The sequence below is a fragment of the Poecile atricapillus genome, chromosome 7 (genome assembly GCF_030490865.1).
Source record: "Poecile atricapillus isolate bPoeAtr1 chromosome 7, bPoeAtr1.hap1, whole genome shotgun sequence".
Taxonomy (NCBI): domain Eukaryota; kingdom Metazoa; phylum Chordata; class Aves; order Passeriformes; family Paridae; genus Poecile; species Poecile atricapillus.
Genome location: NC_081255.1, coordinates 22412042 through 22430326, shown reverse-complemented (window position 1 = coordinate 22430326; position 18285 = coordinate 22412042). Strand labels below are relative to the sequence as shown.

The 18285-nt window shown below is 35.5% G+C and overlaps 1 protein-coding gene across 3 annotated transcripts in view; it reads right to left on the bottom strand.

Annotated features, from left to right (window-relative positions):
- Positions 1–2060: 2060 nt before the first annotated feature.
- USP33 (ubiquitin specific peptidase 33) overlaps positions 2061–18285 on the bottom strand; it is a 38498-nt gene continuing 22273 nt past the window's right edge. Inside the window, exons 12-24 of one of the 3 annotated variants that reach the window (XM_058842211.1) lie at positions 17743–17855; positions 16250–16422; positions 16044–16138; positions 15427–15460; positions 14603–14648; positions 13709–13889; positions 12379–12505; positions 10902–11071; positions 9462–9543; positions 8070–8178; positions 6347–6449; positions 5559–5627; positions 2061–3263 (exon numbers count right to left, since the gene is read on the bottom strand). In XM_058842211.1, the coding sequence (XP_058698194.1) occupies positions 3106–3263; positions 5559–5627; positions 6347–6449; positions 8070–8178; positions 9462–9543; positions 10902–11071; positions 12379–12505; positions 13709–13889; positions 14603–14648; positions 15427–15460; positions 16044–16138; positions 16250–16422; positions 17743–17855 (1460 nt within the window). In that variant the 3' untranslated portion in view covers positions 2061–3105. Of the gene's footprint in view, positions 3264–5558; positions 5628–6346; positions 6450–8069; positions 8179–9461; positions 9544–10901; positions 11072–12378; positions 12506–13708; positions 13890–14602; positions 14649–15426; positions 15461–16043; positions 16149–16249; positions 16423–17742; positions 17856–18285 lie in introns of all 3 variants that reach the window. The other 2 variants (XM_058842212.1, XM_058842210.1) reach the window with 2 other exon arrangements.

The window sequence follows — 18285 nt, the reverse complement described above, 5'->3', positions numbered from 1 at the left end:
GGGTAATTCAGTTGCTCTTCTGCTACTCTTTCTCCCTCCAATAATACTGTTCAGCTACATGACACAGTATCTAAAGCAGTCTCCTCAATGCTAGCTGCTCAGATTAACAATTGGTTATATTGCTTTCAAAAAACCTTCAGAAATTCAGAGAAATCAAGTTTTGAGCTGCTACATCTCTGACACCCACCATACAGTTTTCCCCAGAAGAGGGGATTAAAGTTACCAGACTGAACTGCAGGCTTTTAACAGCTTGTATCTAGATTTCCAGGCCTACAAGGACTCCACTGGATTTTTCCCTTCTTGAAGTGACAGTTTCTCTGGCACCCAAACACATTGCTGTGTTTCCTCAACTGGAAACAAATGAACAAAGAATCCAAATAGTCTGGTGAAAGGCTTATGAAAAAAATAATTTCCACAGGCCCTTCCTGAGATGCATTCCTTCTTTGCTACGCATCATGACAGCTTTTCCAAGTAAAGGCCTCTCCTTTACCTATTCTCTGAATTATTGCCTTCCCTCTGGCATACACAAGCCATCCATCTGGAGTTCTCCCACACTGCCTTCCTTTAAAGGACTACTTCAATTTCTGTGACATAATATCCCTTGTAGAGCTCTCAAAGGGCTAAAAGCAAGACAGTCATCCCTTTGGAACTGTCTTAAAACACATTTATTTATCTCTGCAAACTCAGGAGTTTGGTTTTTCCTAAGTATGACAAAGAGTTCCAATGTGAAGATGCCTTTTTCCACAATGACAATTCACAAACTCTGCTGGTGTAAAGTGTCTCCTTACTGATCTGTGTGCATCCCAGACTGTTTGACTATGGATTCCCAGACACCCAGTAGAAAAGATTGACTAGAAGACTTCTAGCTTTATGAAATAAGCTTCCTAAACCCAGCACATGTCTCCACTGCTAAAGCTGAGGCAAATATCTTTGCTTATCTCAGAAAAAAACTGCTCAGTATTATCCAGGAATTATTTACACATTGGAAGGCTTACACTTGCAGCATTCTTTTAAGGGAGAAACGACTTCTTTTTCAACACTAAGTCTTGTTGCTTTTCCCTAAAATAACCTCAACTATGTATTTATCATCATATAGTATTCAAAACTGGGAACAGTACAGACGAAATCTCACAACAAGCACAGCACCAAGTAGAGCAGAATAATTACCTCCTGTGCCTCACATCTGATGCTTTTGTTACTATTACCCAGAACAGGTTTTGTTTTGGTATCACTGGGTTTTAACTCTTAGTCTGATCTGTCGTAATACTCAGAATATTCAGCACGGAACTGCTTCACATTCCCTGACAAGCTGATGCACCTAGCACTCAATCCATTGTTCCCTTGCAAATTTTACAGGGCCAGTCTGTTCTACCATCCAGACTATTAATGAAAACATCGAATAAATTTGTAAACTTGATCACTGTACTGTGCTTTAACCAAAGAAATACTTCCTAAGTTTCCAATTTAGAACGTTGTGTAGGAAAAATTCTTCTATTCATTGTTCTTTAGCTTTAGTATGTTAAAGAACCTTAAATCAAAGAAAACTAGAACACTTTAGCAAAAGAAAAAATAAAAAATACTTTAAATCAGACAGTAGTTCACAGGCCAACATCAGCAAGTTACTAATGACTGTTCATAAGCAAGTTAATTTTACCTTAATCAGTAAGGCAAGTCAGTAGTAAGCATTTGATGCATTACAGGCGTAATGTGATATTAGCTTCAAGTTGCTTTATCTACTAACATAAAATCACAAATCACAAATTACAAATACTTATGGTTAGAGGACATTTTCTCTAGGGGTGTTATAGGTGGCTTTTTAACTAAAATACCATGAAGCCCTACAAACCAGTATGTTTTAAAATTACATACAAAATTATTCAGAGGAATGTTATGTCAGCATTTTCTTACTTTGGAGCTAGAACTGGCAACATCATTGTCTAAATTTAAAATGGTCAAAAAATATAATTGTATGGGTGAGAGAGCAGTACCACAGCATTACTTCAGAAGTTTTTGTATTTATATAATAAATGAGAAACATTTAGAAAAGCTCCCCCCACCTATTCCACAGTTAATTTGGTTTGTTTTTGTTTTTTTATTGATCCAGTCTTGAATAATGCTGCTTATTTGGTAACAATATCAGGCAAAAACATGAGCAAGTGTCATTCTGCATTCCAATATGAATCATTCAATAAAGTTTTGCAGTATATACATTTTATCCAGCTTCTGACATCAAAGGTCATCATGCCAATGAAAATTTTTAACAATACAATAAAATCCTTCAAATATAAATGCTTATGAATGCAATTCAAGAGACCAAACATTTTAATTTTCTGAAATTTATATCACTCATGTCCATAATAATTTTACATTTCACACTTCATGCTCTCAAATGTTACCCTAGAGAAGACTAAATCTTTTTGCCACATATACTATTAAAGACACTAGCCAGGTTTATAGAGTTACAGAAGACTATAGTAAGATGTAAAATTTAGTAGTAATAAGTTATGACATTTGCTGACTAAAACATTATTCAGTCTACCCTATTGTTTGAGCCACTCAAATACAATTAGTATTTGGATGTTATATACTACCCATTTCTTATACTTACAGTGCAAAATAAGAGACAATGTTTTTCCTGAGCATTTAGGAAATGAAAATCCTTTATCTTTGATTACAGTCCATTTAAAATATACTCCTCACATACCTAGGCTTGTCAAGACTGTACAATTAAGACAGGCAAAAGTGTGTAGATATCAGATGCCCAATCAGGAATCAGAAGGGTAACTGAACATCTCTAAAATTTGTCCCTGTTTTTCAAGTCTAAGGATATAATAGGATTTTAACTTTTAGCAAAAAATTCAGAAATTACATTTTTCCCATTGACCAAACATTCCAAAATGTACAAACCACATGCCTTCCAAAACAGAGAAACAGCCACTACTTAAACAAATTGCAATACATATTTCAACTTACTATTCTGTAGTTAATGTAATGCCCAGTGAGCTGTGCCTCCAAAAGACATAAGAGAATAAAACTTTTAGGAATGTGTTTTGGGCATTTTGTAAGGAAGCTGGATTCCTTACAAGTTCATCTTTTTCTCAATAGCTACAGACCATGAGTTTCTAATTCAATCTTCTCTTCTGTTTGCAATATATCAGGTTCTACAGGAGGAACAGGTGGTCTGAGTATAATCTCTGGACCTCCACCATAGATTGACTGAAGAAAATTCCATGTTTCTTCTGATATTTGTCCAGAATCTGCACCTGAAAAATTTTTAAAATTTAATTACTATTTAGAACAATTCCTTAATGATTTAAGTCCAAAACAGATTCAAAAAGGAAAAAAAAAATCCAGATTAAAATTTAAAACTGTAAGAATTCAGATCCAAATTTAACACCATAACTTTCATTTTTGCTATATCTTGCACCAGCTGCCAAACCAAATTTGTGTTACCTATTTTGTATTAGTTTAGTGCTTCTTGATTCCTACAAATACATGCTCTAAATTATGCAGTACTTGCAGAAAACACATGAAAATTCTACGATAAACATCTAATTTCTACCAATCAAGCTGACAGCCAGTAGCTCTTGGTACTCAGGAAACAGTGATTCATATTATTATAAGGACATGCAGTCACATCAATTACACTGTAAAGTTCAAGGACTCAAGATTCTTGTTTCATCAGAGAAATTAATATGGATAGTAAAGAACAGTGAAATTCTCAGAGACAAAGGACTATTATTAGGATAATAACAGCTCCAGCAATGCTCCTGTAGCACTGACGGGTCAGCCTGATTTCACTCACTGATTAAAGTCTTCACTTACGATTCCATCGCTCTGGCTAGAGGTCTGTCTCCTGTCTCAAGTCAGCACCCAAGAAGCATTTTGGATTTGCTACAACTTTTTAGAGTGGCAGAGACAAGATGCATCAGCACATCTCCCCTCTAGGTTTCAATACAAGGATCCTGTCTGATACTGAGTGCTTTCCTCATGTTAACCCATGCAGAGAGGTCACATTTCTGTTCTACCAGAATAAGCCTCTTCTTCTTTTAGCAAATCAAAACCCTGCCTGACAGCAAGCTTCCCCTGATATCCTTACTAGACATTATTAATTTGTCTTGTTAAGCCTTGTTTCATCACCCTCATACTCAAAAAGAAGGAAGTCAGCACTATAAGCAGGGGACATCTCCCACTACCTCCTGTATTTTTCTGTCCTCATCACCTGCTGCAGTGGTGCCTACTGTTGTACTTTACCTGTTAAGAGTTTCTAAAGGGGAAGGGTACAAAGAACTGCACATTTGTTTACCTACAGTAAATTAATTATGCAAAGCTTCATTTGGAAGTCATCATGCAGATCCCATGCCAGTACTAATGATGTTATGCCTCACTTTTACTCTTTTATGTTTAGGCTCTCTGCAGGCACAGCAGTAGATCTTCACTCCCTTATCCAAATTGCAGCCAAGTCAGCTTAAACTGAATAGGCACAATGAACACAGGCACTGGAATCAGGACCACTGGATCACAGAAATATGTAGTACTGGACACTATTTAGTGGCATTCCCACCTCTTACAACTTATGAGAAAAATTTTGCACATACTATTCGTCTTTATTTCTACGCAAGTTCTAATTTGTATCAAAGTGGCTGAAAGTAAATCAACAACTGGCTAATTAAATATCAGTTACTGCTTCTAAACTGATTTTTTTATTTCATCAGGCTTTATATTTTCTACTTGAATTATAGCATCAGCACTTAAATCATTAAAATGCACTAAAAAATTAATGAGTGCCAAAACTCACTGTTTTTAAAATAAACTCTTGGAATTCTACAATTTGGTGAGGTTTACTGTAGGTTGATTGGTACATCCAGTGTATGCTGAGGCATTAAGCAAAATTGGGGAAAAATCCAGTTAAATAAATGTTAATCTCATTGATGCAAATTCTTCTTTTAGGCTGAGCTGCAATGAATTTAAAGCTTCCTAGGAAGTCTAAAGACTTCATAAAGCAGGTCATATAAGAATGTTTTCCTCTGTACCTACGAATTCCAAATAAATGGTAACTAGCATTTAACTCTGAAGAATAATGAAGAAATCTGTATCTATGCAAAAACTTCCCTAATGTGCAATGTACAGTATCAAGTGACTTGCAGAAAAATGAGCAACAGATTTTATTTACAGTGGTTTTCTCCCTCTGTGAGAAGATTTTTTCCTATTCAAATTAGATTTTAAGATTCAAATAACTACATACAGACATAGACCAGCCTCCCAATTTTGTTAAGAAAACCCCCACCAAACCAAGTGATACAAAGCCAAAGCACACTTTCACCATTTTCAAGTTACTCTGCACCTCCTACACTCTCAACTGCACTTGGCTTAGCCAATTATAGATGATAATTCTTCATTTGAAGAATAAAATGATTCTCCAAAAATGGGCACAACACAGATACATTAGAAACTGCCATTCATTTTATGGTCACAATAAATAAATTTTAATAAAGCATAAATTTTCCAAACTTCAGCAAATGCATAAGGGGCACAAAGCAGCAATACTGGACACCTACCTTGTTTTAGCACAGCATTGCCACATTTTGTTACTGCAATCTTAGCATTATCAATGGGGCCAGGAGGATCTAGTGAACAGAAAAATTATTAAAATTGGGAGAGTTGAAAAGAAACAGCAGGTTGGAGGTTCTGTTTCCAAAGGGAAAGAAAAACAGCTCATTTGTTTACTGCTTGTTCTTGTACTGCTTAACAGTGCATTCTGAGTTGTTAAAAGCTAATCACATTTTTAATTAAGAGCAAGTTTTCCAAAGCATTCATGATTACAGTTAAGTCTTCAAGCAACATAAAACACAAATTAATCCTAATTCTTACCCTTACCAAAGCTGTCCTAGAGCAGACTCTGACAGGACTGTAGAACATCTTATCAGTTTCCATTTTAAAACTTTAGAGGCATCTGAAGTCAGCTAAACTGACATTAGTACAGATGTTACAGAGCTATCTGAGTTTAGATTTGATGAGGTCACCTTTCCTCCAGAAGCTGCAGAATCTATCAGTCTGCACAACAAAATCCATCCCCTCTTGTACTTTGATCCAATTTTCCTGCTGCCGCTAACAGCAAACATCCTTTAAACAAGCAACATTCCTTCCAACACCATCCCATTGCTGTGAATTATTCTACTATGTTCTGTATCCCAGATGTATCTGTAACCTATAAAACCTGCGTCTTAGATGTTTAAGAGCTTTTGGTGTCTTTGATATCTGTCCCTCCTACAGTCCTCTACCAAAGCAGAAACAAATAACAATATAACAAAAAATTACCTACATTTTGAAATGGGGCACAACTTACCACTGTCTTTACCCTTTACAAATCCTTCCCATTCTCTGAACCAGTGCATGCTGATGCAGTAAAATGTTGATGGAGATTCTTCTTCTTGGAATGCTCTATTAAGCTACAAGGAAAAGAAATTATCTGTGTTTTTCTGCCTTTTTATTTCTTTAAACTACTGCATTCTTTGAACTGCTGTAATTATTAACACCATAACATTACACTGCAACAAAACATTTTGAAGAACCACTGACCATGAAAACAGTAAACACCTGGTGAATACCCAAGATTCTGATGCAGTGGTAGCCTTTATATGAAAGGCTGATTAACTGTTTAGTTGAGAAATTATTTATATTTCCTGAAAAGAGCAACAAGTTCTTCTTAAGCACAAGTGCTTACTCAAACACTAATAGATAATTAGTGAGGCTGAGAGTGAAGGCTGAACTTTGAAGTAGCAAAAAAAGCAGACATCTTACTTTTGTAAAATAAAATAGTGTTTTGAAAAATTTTATGGAAAGTTCTTTGTGTGATGAACTGTATCTTCATCTGTGTTTGTTTTTCCTCAAGTATTTTGAGCAGATGGCAGTACAATTCCAAGCAAGGCACAGTGAACTAATACATTGGGCCTTTTCGTGACTTATGGATCTTTTTACAACATTATGAAGAAACAAGCAAAAAGTCACTTAAACCTTTAAACCATTATCTTTTTAGTTCTGTAATAACACATCTACACTCCCCCTTTGAAATCATAAACCTAAAGCATCAACACAACTTCTTAAGGTTTCATACAGACTAGGTGTTGCAATCATTCCCTAAAGCCATCTTTATAGGGGACAATAGAATTTTCTGTGTACTCACCAGTAACAATACTTGTACAACAGTGCACATATAATCACTGGAAAGATACTGACTGCCAAAGCAAATGGGGTTGACTCACTGTCATTAATAATAATTAAGTATATATGTGGTAAGTATATATGGTGATAATCTAGAGTAATGAAAATTCCAAAAAATTTTAAGAAAACATGGAAAAGCTAACAATCTCTGAAGTGTGATTAAAGGACAAACAGAACTGAAAAAACAGTCCGTTCTGTTTTTCTTTCTTTCATGAGCTGAGATAGCAGAAATGGGATTCCAATGTCTCTGCATTTATTTTGACTGAAAACTTCAAAACACATTTTTGGCTTAAGAACTTCAAAATCATTACCACTAGTTATTTTACCATTCAGACTCAAGAACATAATCCTCTAACACAGGGAAAATACAGTTGCTCCTTGATATTAATTTTACATATACATTACAACACTAACATATTTACTTCACATTGAATTACTTATGTTTATGTTTCTAATGCCTTTTTTAACATTAAAACTAATTATTATCATTAATTTTTTTCTTGGCATAGTATTATTGCACTTAGACCTTATCAGACTGCACAGAACAGACCACTGGCAGTGTATAAATAGCAACTGCTCATGTGGCTGTTTCCATACTATAAAAAAGCAATTTAAGAAACACATTAAAAATTTTCTCTAAGTACATTTTCATATAAGCAGTTAACTGGGATTTCACAAAAACACTACTGCTGCCATTAGGAGAGATGGGGTGGTATACAGGGATAGAGATATTTAAAGAAGTCCATTTGTTACAGGAATCCCTTGTGCAATTCTAGTAATCCCTTGGGTCTAGTCATGAATCTGAGGTGTTGGCCAGTAGCAGAATGGATAAGTGTTTACTTTTTTACCCGTATAAACATTTCCAATTCATTTTTCCTTCTTTTTTCAATTCTTTCAGACTCTATTTGGCAGGTGTGACAAACATACAGATGGTTAACAGCTGGTCCTCCTCCATATCTGCAGTAAAAAAACCCAAACAATCAGCCTTGTGGAAAATATCATGTAAAAAGATCATGCACCTGCAGATGGGGCAAATGTCAGCATGAACAGAAGGCTGACACATGCCAGTTACAGTGATCCCGAAAAGCCATCATTTATTTTCCGAGTAATATTCTGTTCTCCATCCTAAGACCATCTTGCAAGTTCTGAGTGCTTCATGCCAGTACAAACCATCACAAACTCAGCTGCATCACAGACTTCAGAAGGAGTTACTATGGTTAGAACATTTCAGTGAGCAAGTATCGTTGCATATACACCAGGTGTGATTTTGCCAAAAGCCATTAAAAAACATCCTACGTAAATTTCAGCCATTTCTGTCTTAAACATCTTCCTCCATCCCACTGCAGACTGTTCATCAGCTTTGCTACCTCCCTGACCCCAGCCTCCAAATTAGTTATGGCATTGCTCTTAATGGGTTATTCTTGACCCTTCCCTCATTTTTCCCTTGTGTGAAACTGTATCCATGGAAGTCGGCAGGGGCACTGCTCCTGAGAAAGATATTTTTGCATACAGAAAATGGATAATGGAAGAAAAATTCAGTACATGGAGGAAAAGGGAAATAGCATTGTTTTTATTTTTCACTCGTGTGTACCAAAACTTTAAAACATAATAAGAAACTCCTCAAACCCTTAGATGTATTGTTTAGGTGGCAGGAAATTAACAGCTAAAAACGTTTAGTTCAAGTGCAATACAGAGTGTTGAAAGCCATCAGCAAAGCTCTCCTGCAGCTTTTTGTTACTTTAGAATAAGGCATAGCTTGTAAGAATTCCTCCTTTGTAAGCAAGCACTCAAACCTGACTGACATTAAAGTGTGGGGCAGTAACACAGAACACTCAGATATAAGTCATTTTGAAGCAGTACTGGCAGCTGAGGCTATGGATTCAAAGCCAACATAAAAGAAAAGCTGTCTCCAGCCAACAAGAGAACAGGAAGCTGATACAGACAGCTCTTTCAAAAAATCTCTGCAAAGCGTACTTTTGCTGACCTACTTTGTGTTATTTCATACATACCATACATGTTTATTGGTTTAATATTGAAGTGCTACCCCAATAACAAACTAGTCTATGCAGTCTTTTACTTTGCACAAGAAAATTACATAAATGCCTCTTTGCAGTCCCTTCACTCAGCTGTGTGCCCAGAGGGCTGTCTATTTCCTGAGCCACTAATTCTAAAGTCTGATGTTGCCGCTTGGCTCTCAAACTGTGTCACTGTATTTTTTCCAATTACAGTTCAAAACTTACCTGCTATACAGATTATCCCATATATTTTGAGGTAGCATTACAACGAGGTCCTCTATGAAGTTAGCTTTGTGTGGAGGAACACCTGCAGAAGGAACAAAACCCACAAACAATAAAAAATACTTGTGGATTTTAGCGAGGGGAGGAGACTATGCTGGAAGTCCCTAAATAAATAAAAACATAGAATTCAAAAAATAGAATTTCAATGAATTCAAAGAAATTACATGAAATAAGTTTTACCTAGGTACAATCTACCACTGTATTCAGACACCCACTCTGATTTTAGCCTTCTATGAGGCTGAAAAGCTAATAAAAAGCAGAAGCAAACTAACTATATGAACGGCTAAAATGAAAGGGCTAGAATCCATTTTACATCATGATTTCAAAAAGCTTCTAAGGTATGCAGTTAAAATGTTGGGATGATTAAATGCTTTGATTATGCATGTGAACACTAACAAACCGTCTTCAAAAATTCACTTATTTGCTGCAGACCCTTTGGAATTACTTCAAACAACAGGAATACTTGAAAGCAGAGAAATTTTGAGGAAGGCAGAAATGGAGGGGCTTGAAGAATTGGCAGTGTTGAGTTGAAGTACATGGTAAACAACAGTGGACTATGCAGAAATTCTTGGGAGCAGGAAGAATATTTGGGCACTTATACATCAAGAGTCATCTGCTGCAGCCCTGCAAAGGGAAAGCCAAAGGATTCACAGGTACCCTGTAGATGGCTACAGGGACACAATCACCTTGTGTTAAAATTTTGGTTCAGCAACAGGGGCAGCACCTCCATCTTCCAATCTAATGCAACCGTATTTTTTATTAGAAAATAGGCACTACATAGTAACGATTTCTTGGAATGTTAGCACTCAAATATGGGTATTTCCCCAAATGTGCTTTGGTTACTGTAATGCTCTTAATTTTTTTTAACATCTAGCACAAGGTAAAATTTTTATGCTCCTATATAAAATACACAGAATTACTACTTGATTTTCACACTGCTATACACTGATACTCTGCATCAGATCAATTTCTTCCAAAGCAGCTTTCAAATATTCTTACTACTTACAGCCCCAATTGAGAAAAACATTTAATTTGCAGATGACAGTGTTACGGATGATGATATAGTGACAGAATTTTTTAAAATGTAAATATACATGTTTAAGAAGCAAGCAGATATGAGGAATTGTCCTCTTTAAGAATCAAGAAAGGTTATAAACAAAATCAAATGTGTAGAGAAAAGAAGAAAATAGGATAACTTCACACAGCATCATTTCCAATTAGTCAGCTACTAAAATAAGAATTTACTTAGAAGTTATAATTTACCAAAGAAGTTATAATACAAACACAGCATAGTCAAATTGCTTTAATTAAAACAAGTATAGATTATTGTTATAGCTAGAAGTTGACAAATTATTTAAAAATTATTCATTGTTACAGTCTCACCTCCATGCACACAGAGAAAGTCATTATTTGAAATTGGTCCTGGCTCTGCAAAAGTCTTGAATTTATTTAACCACTGCCTGGAAACATAGAACTGCAGAAGACTTGGTTCCATCATATTCAGTAGCCCTGATATCCTCCGTCTCTCTCTCTGTGCTTCTTCATTGCTCTTTCTATTACAGAAATAGAAATCATTAAACAAATACAGATCCTTGTCTACAGCAGGGATAACTTTGTGAAAAGAAAACTCTGCCTTCAAGTAAATTAGCTGGACCTTGTCTGTACTTCCCAGTTTACACAGCCTAAGAGGGCAAACAGCCGAGCTGCAAGAGAGAAGCTGACTGTGCTGCTGAAGTGCTGCAGCACCAAAGGCTGCGCCCACCTGCTCAGCTCCCCTCTGCAGAGTTTGAGATAAAGCTTTGCAACCTGCACTCTTTGGCCAGGTGTTCCTTCTTTACCTTCACAAGCAGGGGTACATAGGAAGCAGATCAGGTAACTCCCCTACTTCTCCCGTATCCTCCTACTTTTCTCACTGTAAACTGGAAGTAACTTGGCTCTCCCATTTTAGATGGAATAGAATTTCATTTCATTTCAAATTTCTCTTCTCCAAGCCAGTAGTAGTCTTTTGTGGATATATTCTTTTTAAAAGTCATATTTTATTAATGCTATTATTTTATTATTTATTTGAATATGGTAACCCACAATCAAAGATGTAGTGTTCTTTCTTGGCAATACAGCATGACTTCCAAATTCCTTTTAAGAGGCCTACTGAGATTCATGGGTTCATCTTAAACAGTGGCAGGTGTAAGTGCTCCTAATGAAAGTTAAAACATTCTCAGAACACATCTTGCTTTTTATGCAACTCTGACAAAATGTATTTTGCAGCCAACTTTTAGTGAAAATTTGATCTTAGTACCAGAAAGAAATTTTAAAAAATTTAGAAATTTAAAACCTGAACACTGAATTGCTTTTATTATCTCAAGTACAAAGTTCCCTTGACTGAACATGACAATAACATAACTTCTCACCTTTCATTTCAATTCTCAGGATGAGAATAGCCTATGAATAGCATTAAATGTATAATATAATGGATTAAATTACAACACAGTAAACCTCTGTTGTCCTACATCCCATCTGATAAAGAATTTGGGCAATTCCAGTTAGAGTGCTAACAGTTAAAAACCTTCTGTGTGCAAAACCTCCCCGTGTGCAGAATTCCCTTCCTCAAACTGAAAATAAGTTGGCTTGTTCTTAATTGTTGCTTGAAGTTCTCTTACCATGCAGACTTCAGCTTTGACAGAGCAAGTGTTAAGGACATAACTGAAGGATTAAGCTTTTCTCCAGCACAGGCTTTTCTTGTTGGTCAAATTCTTCCATTATAATTCTCATGGGCCAGCTAATTCTGAAAGCTGTCTGTCTGCTTAAAAAGTTATTTACATACATGACTTATAGGGATATGATTGTACTTTTAATGTCTTACCTGTAGAAGAGAACATAGGCTTCTGCATTTTGCACTGTGGATTCTGATACTTCTGTGACACTCTGGTCATCAAATTCATACCACAAATTATTTAAATTGTTGCGACAATAAGCTATATAATGTCCACCTAGGGTGCAGGAAGCAAGAGTTACCAAAGAGTGTCTAGAGCTGCCAATTTTACTCTGCAACAACATGAAAAGGAAGTCCTAAACTCCCCCACCAAGTCTTAAATGGAAGAAACAGAATCATTAGTAGATATGACTTTGAAATTAACTTCTGTCCAACTCAACATCAGCTTTTTTCCTGTATTTCTATTAGCTAGTGGCGAGTTGAACATTACTTTCAGCACATTCCTGAAATTTTCAAGCAGCATGTTGTTTAATACAGTCCTGAACCATGACATTCAGAGTAAGATTGTCTGAATAATTTATCCTCATCAGTTCCCACAACAAACTCTATTCAAATCATTGTATGCTTTATAATAAAAAGTAGCACAGATGTTGGAACGGCTACATGATACCACAACCATAACTGACTGTGTTTCAAAGACTATTCATAATATATTTTAAATTATTACTATTTCTAAATATATATTTAACTGCTAATAAGTAAATAATCAAATATCTGCTAAACTGATTATGTGAAGCACCACTTACCAAGCACTAAATGGAAGTTAAAAAACCATCCAGTAAAAGAAAAAAGGAAAAAATATTCAAACACTGGATACTTTGAGAAGTATGAGGGGGTAACTTCTATAAAAATCTAGGAAGTTTCTGGCTTAAAACATTTATTTCAACTATTTTCCAAATTTCATAAATACTGAAATCATCTAGGCAGAAAAGACCTCAACATGTAGCATTAAGATGTTCATTCATCTCCCACCTGTTTTGGGGCTAAATGGCAGTGATCATCCAAGAGAACATATATTTTAAAAAATGACTGGCATTTTTGTGGTGCTTTGTAAACAGTTTCCAAAAATTAAGGCATACAAAGCATTGACATGAACAGCAGCTGTGTAGAACAGCTGATCAACTGGTCATCTGTTGGCAGCATTATTTGTACATTTATGTTGTTCAATAGTTTTCTTAATATTCCTGGACCTCTTAACTTTTTTTCACCTTCAATTTTATTTAGGTATGCCATATAATTTCAAAAATGTAACAACTCATTCAGAGCAAGCCTTAAATCTTCTGGGTCAAGATAAAAATCACATCTTCCACAGTCTAATTACCACTGTTTATCTATTTACCCTTCAGTATAATAGTTATCATCCCTAAAGAAGAGTGCTAATGTACAACTGCAAAGACAAAACAATCAAGCTCATACTCACTGCTGGCAGTTCCATGGTGGCAGATGACAGACAGGAGATCATAAGTCATGATTTGAGCTGGACTGTCCTTTGCAAGGAAGGGCTGAAGGTCAAGGCCTTCCAAGGGAAAGGACACATGGGTCCCAATTTTTGTGGAAAACATGAGTTCATGTCTAAATCTTTTGAGATGAATGCACAGAATCTGTAAGAAGGATTGACAGATGCAGTTAAGAACTATACATGCTATTTAATATTAAATACCTAAACTGTGTGTGCCATCTTTTCCTTTTATAATCCCAAAAAGAATAGCTTTCCCTGTGACCTGAAGCATATTTAAAAGCTCTGTGTTTTAATTAGCTGTGGCTACTAACATTGATGCAGCACTGAAAAATGTACCTTTTCTCTTTCTCAATGCATATATTGCATAATCTTGTAATTAGGGACATTAATTTTTCCTTATTATTTAAGATATCAACTCATCCTTGGAAGTGTAAGACTGGATTACTTTTTAAATGTGAAGTTACAAATGTTACTTATAGAAAAGGTTTCCAGTCTGGCTGTAAAGCCAGAAAAAATTGGTGTTTAATTGGTGTTTAAAAAAATATTAAAAATTGGTGTTTAATTCTATGACCTGCAGTATAAACAGCAGAGTATGTAATAACACAGAACAGAAATATTACTGTCTGCAGACCAACAGTAATAACACGGGAAATCCTATTCCTGTACTTGTCATGTACAAGATTCATTTTCTTACAGGGCAAACTACGTTGCTCACATTCTTAAACAAATGCCACTATGAAAGTAGACTTTCATCACACAGCATTATAAAGACAATTTACTCCATGCAACTCATTAGTCTTACCACATTCCTAATCATGCAGAAAAAGTGCTTTAAAGTGCATATTGTAACAGTACCTCAGGAAATTTTTGCACTTTGCAGAATTTCACTCCATTTCTTAACCTAAGCAAAAGAAAAACCAAACCAAAATAACCAATAATTAATTCCGAAAAGGTTTTACTTTATTGCACTAGATCAGCAAAAGCCTAAGCTGAACATTTCATTAGTAAAACCCAAAATATTTCTGGAATGTAGACTAGACGTAGAGTAGCCAAAATGACACAAACAATGATGGCTCATAAGACAAGACAATCTGTACTGCATAAAAATTCAAATCAGCAAGTACAATCAAGTCCCAGCTAGCTAACAGTTTCTCTTAACACAGAGGAAAGAACTTGAAGCTTCATGAAAGCTGATTATCCAGCAAAAGACAAAAAAGAAATTAACTAAGTTTACTTCTAAGAAATTATCTACAGCACATACAAGAAGAAATAACACTCCTGTACCATAAAGGGCTTCAAGCAGTCTTCAGACCACTTCTGTTTCTTGGCTCTTTAGTATTTAAAGCCATTGTTCATTTATTTAACACACCTTAGTGACCTACTGCATATCAGGGGAAAGCTGCTAGTATTAAAGAGAGCTAAGAGCTTTGATTTTGTCAGACAAAACTAGCTTACATCTAAATTGCAAGGGCATGAGAAAGAATTAAGCATGTGTGTTAAGTTGGTGCTTCCTGACCCCTGCACCTTGGGAATACTGAATTTGTGAAAGTCAGAACAGAGGGTCATCAAAAGATGAACAGTATTGGGACATACACAACATAAATAAATGTCTCTTGACTAACAGAAACAGTAAAACCTCAAATTAAGATAAAGTAAAACAAAGGTAAAAGCCAGCTTACTTTTTACACCTTCCACAGCTGTACATGTTATCACCTGCAAACATCAGGGAGAAGAAAACCAGCCATTATTCTCTAAATTCAAACAGTTATCCTTTAAGTGTGTACATTTGATAGAAAGAAGTTTCAAGGGAATTTATCTTTAGGTTGCATTCAATATTTAACAGTCATAATAGTGTTGACATAGCAACTAAAGGAAAGATTCTTAGGTTTTATATCTTCAAATATGAAGCAACACAGTATAATCTGAAAAGAAAATAATATATCATTTAAAAGGGAAATAATTTACTATGTCCAAATTGAGGTTATGAGAATGAATATTAATATAGTGGGTTTGAAATTTTTATGAGCCTTCAGTTGATACAATTTCACCAAACCAAATTCAGACTGACTTGACATTTCTAAAGCAGCTTTCCATAGGCATTTTTCTCAAATACTCAGTTGAATGAGAAGCTTACCTTTCTGAAATGAATGATCCCAAAAGAACAAGGATTGACTGTATTACACTCTAACAGGTGGCCTCTGCTTAACTGCATTAAGCTAAGAAGATATTAATCATCTCTTTGTGACAGGAGGAATAAAAACACAGAAGATACATGTTCAGGGAATTAACCTCTTACCCTTGAGCTCATCTCTGGCGAAAAAGGCAGCAAGACAATCTTGTAAGGTTACAACTGGACCCCAAAACCAGCTAGGAACACATGAGACAACAAACCTGAAACATCATTGACAGAAAAGAAAGAAAACCAACAAATGTTCTGCCAGAAGAGCAGAAACTAGAATTTCAAAATAGATAATTAAATCAAACAAGGTAAATATTATTTACCTTTTGAAGTATTCCATAAAAAAGGCTATCCATCCCTGAGGGGCATATGCTTCTCCACATGACCCTGCCTTGACTAGAGATGTCTGATGACTTGCAGAATGGAGTTTAGCAAGATCTTCCTTACCTGGAATAGGCAAGGACAGATCCTGAAAGGTCTCCAGGGTTACAGAGAGCTAAGGAAAAAAATAAATGAAACACAGTGGAGTTAAGCTGGAAGAGGAATGGTAATTAAACTGAATTCTGTAAAGTTCACTAGTAACTACCAAGTTACTGCATAACTGAAAATTCTACTAGGTAGGAAATTAATTATAAAACCATACATTAATAAGAATTAATTTTCTAAAGAAGAGGAACCAAAAAATAACATTTTAGAATGAACTTGCACATTGTTATCACCGAGACATTTTTTAGGTCATTATTATTTGTATTCATATCAGTTATAGAAAGCACTATGATTTTTGCCTCAGGCTGTGTTACACAAAATAGTTTCAGAAAGCTTCAGTCCATTGTTTCCACAGTATTTTACTCTGACATTATCCTGACCTGATGTAACTGGACTTGCTGCAAGGGAGACCCATTTGTGCATTTTCTTGCTCCTCTGCTTCATTTATTGATCACATAGTCACAGAGTCAAACATCAAACACATTTTAGAAATTCTCGTTTGTTTTTTGAACTTGTTCACCAGATTACTCTGAGGTCTCTGTACACTTAGGTGCAAACCAAGAGAAGTATTAAAGGCATGCAAATACACCAGGGTTTGGTTTAAGCCTTATGTTGAGAAAGTTGTCCCCAATGTAAAGATTTGGATATCCAGTATTTGATATGATTGATTTGAAACTAAAGCAGTCCACTAGACACATTAAGATAACTGACTTTTTTTAAAATGATCATGTGTGCTGTTCCAAGAAATTCTCTCAGCAAACAGTACAGAAAAAAAAATCATCAACTCTTCCTTCCTATGTTGCATCTCCTCTTGCACTACAGGACAACTTCAGAAAGCAATGATTCATATCATTGCAAAAGTTAGTGTCTTTACTTGAATTTTTTAGACCTTAATTTTTGTAGTCTCAATCTATCTGATAAGACAGTTACAGCACTATATTAGTGCTGTATATTCTATCTTTTCTTTGAAACATTAGGTACCTGATAACTTGGGACAGTAGCATGTATCCATTAGGATATTCAGAACACTATTAAAAACTAATGAGACCTGAATGAAGTTGAAGAAGAAGCTTCTTTCTTCATCCTTGCTGTAAATCAATTCTCAAAATGTAATTTTTCAGCTGAGTAAATATTCAGCTCAATGAATACAAGCTACTCTAAACACAAAGTGCTGGTAGTAGCCACAATTACAATTTGAGAGAACAAGTATGAAACACCCTCACCTTCTGAGGAAATCTGCCACTAAAGAATAGAAAGTTACTATAGAATGACTATATTCATAAAGCAGTAAGAAAAGAACATATTAAAAGCCAGAAGTTTCTCTTCTTACCCGATCACAAGTCAAGCACTGGACTGAACTTATTATAGTCCCATCAAATATATCAGAGATAACACTCCTGTACTTCTTGCGCTTCTTCCTTTTTGGTGACGATACTGTTGAAACTATAAAATGACAAAAATAAAATGCTGCAGTAAGGCAAGGTACAGTGGATTCTGATTACACTTCAGCTTTGTGTAAACTAATTAGAAGTCTCATATGTTCAGAGTTAAATTATGAGCCAAGACCTGTTTTCTATTTACTAAATATTTCTTAGGAATTACAAGATCACATTACTGCCAGTACAGGCAATTCATGCGAGTTCCTCAAGCAGCTGGGGACAGCCATCAGAAACATTTGCCTCTGTAAGTAAAACTCAAAACTGCCAGTCATGAAATCTACAGCCTATTGCTACATGATGGATTTATCTTGGCAGGAATCCCCCAAGGTATAAAAAGGAAACTTCTATTTGACACTTGATTTGATCACATCTTCCTGGGAAATTTCAGCCATGCTGAGCTGAGGAGCTCACACACAAGGTGACTGTATCACAAC